Here is a 5,797-nt window from a genome sequence, read left to right as displayed (position 1 = left end):
TTTTCCTTTCTCTTCCTGTTAATTTCTACTTTTACAGCATTGTCATCAGAGAAGATGCTTTGTATTATCTCAATGGTTTAGATTTTGTTGAGGGTTGCTTTGTGGCCTAAGATGTGATCTATTTGGAGAATGTTCCATGTGCATTGGTAAAGAATATATACTTTGCTGTGGTTGGGTTGAGTGTTCTATACACTCCTATGAGGTCAACATGGTTGACTGTGGCTTTAAGATCTTCTGTATCTTTACTGTGTTTCTTCTAGATGTTCTGTCCTTTACCAAGAGTGGTGTGTTGAAGTTTCCTACTATTATTGTGAAACTGTCAGTTTCTCTTTTCAGTGCTGTTAGGGTTTGTTTTATGTATTTTGGAGCTCTGTCATTGGGTGCATAGATATTTATTATGGTTATGTCTTCATGGTGGACTGTTCCTTTAATCATTATATAATGTCCTTTCTTGTCTTTTATGATAGATTTTTCTTAAAGTCTATTTTATCTGAGATTAATATTACCACTCTTGCTCTTTTTTGGTTGCTGTTAGCTTGATATTTTTTTCCATCCTGTAATTTTTAATATATTTATGTTCTTGTGTCTAAGGTGTGTCTCTTGTATGCAGCATATTGATACGTCATTTTTTTTATCCATTCTGTCACTCTCTGTCTCTTTACAGGTGCATTTAGGCCATTGACATTCAGTGTGATTATCTATAGGTGTGAGTTTATTGCTGTCATTTCACAGTGCTTTTTGTTTGTTTGTTTGTTTGTTTGTTTTTTGTGATGCTGACATTTTCTTTGGTCCTCTTACTCTCCTGTGCTGAGTTCCTTTTATTTGTGAAATTGCTTTTTGTTTCTTTCGTTATTATAGATTTTGTGTTTACTGAGACTTTGTTTTTCTTTATTTTGAAGAGTAGGTAGGTTTATTAACCTTTTTTGTGGTTACCTTTAAATTTACCCTCACGTTCCTAAGATTGAACCAGTCTTTTATTATCTGATATCACCTTGACTTCTGGAAACTGATTCTTAATGAAGCAATGCAAAAAACTCTACTGCTATAAAAAGTGAAGTGACCTGAAAAGGTGTCTTGTGTGACATGTGGCCAAAAGACAGAATTGTGTGGTCTTTTTGTGCGGTCATTTTCAGCAGAGTCTTGTAGATTCCACTAGAGGCATCATCTCCAAATTTGTGTTTAATTGCTGAAGTGTGCATGGGTAGCAGGCTTTCAGTGTTATTGATAGAATAAAAATATATATTAGTCACACAGTCTCTAGGATTTTGAGGAATGGTTCCCTTTGTAAAACACAGTTCACAAAGAATATTCTGAGGGATGCGGAGGATCTTCCCAGAAACTCCTTCCAGGCACAGAAATGCCAGGTAAAATGTCTGGGGTCTGCTAACTGTTCCTTGGGGAAGGGCAGCCCTACAACCCTCGACTACAGTGTTCAAAGGCTGTTTTTTCACTGTACTGAGGCTGATTCTCTCCCACGACGTCTAAAAGGGACCCTCCCCAGAGTCATGGTGCTCCTAGGTCTCAAATGGCAAAACAGGATCTATGGTTTGCACCATGAGTCTCAGGCCTCAAGGACATCAGGATTCCAAAGCTGACACTCCTAGCTTCTATGGCTCCCATATGCCTAAATCTGTGCTCTCCTTCTGTGTTTCAGGCTGTATCTGAAAATCAACTATGGGGACAAACCTTGCCTCTTTTGATCAGGGACCCAGAGAGGTTATGAGTCTAACCCCTTTGAGTGGAGTAGAGAAGTGGTTCTGAAACTTGCAATCATCTTCCTTTGGTGGCTGCAACACTTATGTCCGCACCACTACCTCTGAGGAAAACAAGCAATTAGAGGTTGGATGGAGGGACACATGACCTCATGATTATGAGCTGTGTAGGAAACCACAGATTAGGGCTTCTCTTATACAAATTTCCATGCATTTCATCCTGCTTATGATACATATTGGAGAGAAAAGACCTGAAAAATTGGAATTTTTTCAAACAGTGATTTGAGGCTTGAAAGAGTGAGTTAAAATAATTTAAGAGAGAAAAGACTGAATAACCAACTGACCAGTGCAAGGGGAGCCTGTCTGCCACACAGCCCGCTCGAATGGATGAGGCAATCATAATATTCCATATGTCCAGGATACAGTCTAAAATGACTCAGCATACAATGAATCAGGAAATTGGAACCATTTCTTAAGGGAGGAGAGGGTCAACATTTGCCAACCCCAAGATAACACAAATTTTGGAATTAGAGAAGACTCTAAAGCAGTTATTATAAGCATATTCCAGGAGATAATGTTCAACACTCTTGAAATGCATGGAAAGATAAAAATTTTCAGCAGAGAAATAATACCATATTTAAAAGAACGAGACTGAAATGTTAGAATTGAACAAATATAACACACGACTTAAAAATATTAACCGGAAGCTCTCAATAGCAGAATGGAGATAACCGAATTAGTGATATTGAAGATAGATCAATACAAATTACCCCAGCCTTCAGTGAAGGACAGTGAAGTAAGATTGATAAAGGAAATGAATAGACCTTCAGGGATCTAGAGAAGAATATCAGAAGGTCTAGCTTTCATGTTACTTAACCCATAAGAAATGAGGTCTATATCTTGATGACTTTATTGAAAACTTTTTTATGTCTTAATTTGTTATGGAACTTTCTGATACTGTAGGTAACAATACACCCCACTGAATGGGAAAGAAGGGAGTTGTAACATTTGCAAAGTGGACATTACTAGTTTACAAGCCCTGCTCTACTAGATAAGACTATTATGAAAAGTGGTGGTGACCTGTTGTGTCCTACCACAATGGAGGGAGGATGATCACTGTGAATATCAACCCAGGATCCCCCACATACACTTACTTTGCCTTGTACCAGGTCTACAGAGATGAGTTGACAAGACCCTTGCAGTCTCTTGGATCTTGCAGTGCAGAGCCTGCTTAGTGATGAAGACTCAGCTGTGCGTGTCCTGGAAGAACTCCCTGTCAGCCGCTTCCCAATACTCTTCACGGAAGCCTTAGCTGGGGGGCACAGAAAGATTGTGAAGGCCATGGTGCAGGTCTGGCCCTTTCCCTGCCTCCATCTGGGATCACTGAGAGAGCAGTCAAAATCTCTGTTGGAAGCTGTGCTAGATGGACTGCAATTTGTTCCTGCCAACACTGCATGCCACAGGTAATGGTAGTCATGGGATGCTGCTTGGGCACTGGGAGAGGGATGGACCTGGATTCAGGGATGCAGGGCCAAAGGATGTGTTAGAATCTGCCTGTGGTACAATCTCAATCACTGGAAGGCCTTAAGACCATTGCTGAGTCCCTTAGAGAAGAAGAATCTGGTGTAATTCAGAGTGAGGTTTACACTCCTGGTGGTGGCATCCCTGGACAAGATAACAGATGGGGAGTGAGGGGCGGGTGTGGTTGGAAGAGTACAACTTAGAAGGGATGACAGATAGGGGAGAGCAGGACTGGTGGCTGGATAGAGGCCCTTTCCAGGGTCTGCTGCTACTGGTCTCATAAGCCCTGCTGCACTGTCCTGAAAGTCAGCATCTCAACTGACATATTTCCCACAGGAGATTGAAGCTGAAGGTGCTGGATGTTACCAATGACTATGAGCTATCTAACTGGGAGGAATGCTCTGAGACCTTTACTGCACTCTTTCTCATCACTCATAGGATGGAAAAGATACAGGCAGACTAGCACACACCCAATAGCAGAGGACAGTCTTGGTGTGATGGAGAACCTGTGGAGATCAACACTGACCTCAACTTATGTGGTTTGGTCAGTTGCTTCCATCTGTCTCGGTTCCCCTCTTACATATTACAGAGACTCAGGAAGAGCCATGGCTGTCTGCACCTTTATTGTCAGACACTAGTCATTACCCAAGTGCCATTCTGCAGCCTTGTGGAGATCATGGGAACACTTGAACTGGAGTCCATCTAAGAGTTGAGGCTGCAGCATGAGTATATGATCAGCTTCCAGTCACATCTAATCCAGTTCTTCACCCAAGTAGGACAGATAACCAGTCTGAGCAACCTCATCCTTCATTACCTCCCCTGGAATTTCCTTGCTGACTGTTTCTCTGTGCTTAGTTGCTTGGGCCACCTTAAGAAGCTCCACCTGATATTCAACTCTCTCTCAGGGCAGCTACATAACATGCTCAGGTGAGTGTATGAAAAGTTCTCTGGGATTACAAAGGCCAAGGTATTAGAACATTCCTCTGATCATTCCATATCAGGATTGAGATAAGCCTGGTGTCTGCAGAGTCACTGAACTCAGGTTCCAAGGCTGGAGCCCTAGGGATCTGGTGGCTGTTAACTGTTATAGAGCAGAAAGATAGTCAAAGCAGGTGTCTCTACTATGCATTCATTCATTCATTTATTCATTCATAGCATGTATCTAAGAATGAGGGAGAAAACCCTGAAAAATTCAGTCAAGTTCTTATCCTCCTGGAGTTCATGGGTTTCTATAGAGAAGGGTGAATAAGAATGCTAAATTGTGAGCGTGGTATTTGGGTGAAGTAATTGCGCCCCACAGCTTCTAATCCCATTTGACTTGGTCAATTCGTTTCTCTTATTTATGATTCACAGACTTCTTTGTGGCATGCCCTGGAAAATTGGTAGCCTTGCCCTGGGATTTGGCCAGTGGGTGAATAGAAACATGGGAAAGCGGCTTCCCAAACTCATTATAATGCACTCGTAAACTCAGCCTTTACCATGCAAAAGTTGTATCTAAATTTTATCAATTCCTACACCAACTTGTGGAGCATGAGTGGTTATTGTGTTTACATGGCTCATTACAAAGATTAGACTAAGAGAGGTCAGTGTGCCCAATACCATTTTCTGAAATATGAGAGGCCCTGTTGGGAACAGGAATGTGTTTGCTTCCAAACTGTGTTTTTGAGCAGTAGGTAAGTCTGACTCCAGACCTCTCCTATCAAGACTGAGGTGGGGCAATGCAAATTTCCCAGGCCAGATTCCTGAGTTTTTCCCAAATGTATTTAGTGCTCTAGACCAAGCTCCAAAGGAGTAACTGTCCTTGTCTCTACATAGTTGCCTGCAGAAACCACTGGAGAGTCTGGTGGTCGGTGAATGTAGACTTACTACGAATGATATTGCCTACTTGTTCTCGAGTGTTCATGCCACCTGCCTGAAGGAGTTGGTATTATCTAACAATTACTTGTCTCAAATTGTTCCTGGGCCCCTGGAGGTTCTGTTGGGTGAGGTCTCAGGCACCCTGCAGCACCTGAACTTGAGAAGCGGTGGGTTGGAGGAATCCCAACTCAAAGCCCTCCTGCCTGCCCTGTGCAGCTGCTCCCACCTCTGTTCCCTTGTCTTGGGTAACAACATTATCTCCATGTCAGACCTCATGAACATGCTTCAGCAGATAGCAGGACTGAAGGAGCTGAAGCGTGTGCAGTACTCTGTCCCTGCTGACTAAGTTGTGTACTTGGATGACAGCAGGTCAGGAAACCTCAACAGAGTGAAACTGGCCTGGGTGCACACTACCTTGCAGGAGATGTTGCAAACTCTACAGCGGGAAAACATAAAGTTGACCAATCCTTGATGAAGTGATTAAGAGATACGGCTGCTAACCAAAAGTTTGGCAGTTCAAATCCACCAGCCACTCCTTGGAAACCCTGTGGGGCAGTTCTACTTTGTCCTATGGGGTCACTATCAGTCGGAATCGACTCCACGGCAATGAGGTTTTTTTTTTTTTGCTTTTGTTTTTGGAATTCTTATATTAACTAACTTATAAAAAGTCACAGCCAACCTGATGGGAGGGAGTAGATGCAGTGGGT

General features: G+C 42.5%; 1 protein-coding gene across 1 annotated transcript; it reads left to right on the top strand.

Annotated features, from left to right (window-relative positions):
- Positions 1-2,891: 2,891 nt before the first annotated feature.
- On the top strand, positions 2,892-5,436 carry PRAME (PRAME nuclear receptor transcriptional regulator). The gene is given in 3 exon segments (XM_023740552.1): positions 2,892-3,175; positions 4,089-4,160; positions 5,049-5,436. Coding segments are annotated over 3 exon segments (744 nt in total).
- Positions 5,437-5,797: the final 361 nt, after the last annotated feature.

Source organism: Trichechus manatus, unplaced genomic scaffold (genome assembly GCF_000243295.1).
Source record: "Trichechus manatus latirostris isolate Lorelei unplaced genomic scaffold, TriManLat1.0 scaffold00157, whole genome shotgun sequence".
NCBI lineage: Eukaryota > Metazoa > Chordata > Mammalia > Sirenia > Trichechidae > Trichechus > Trichechus manatus.
Note: the sequence above shows the minus strand (reverse complement) of the source record. Positions and strands in the feature narration are given on the sequence as shown.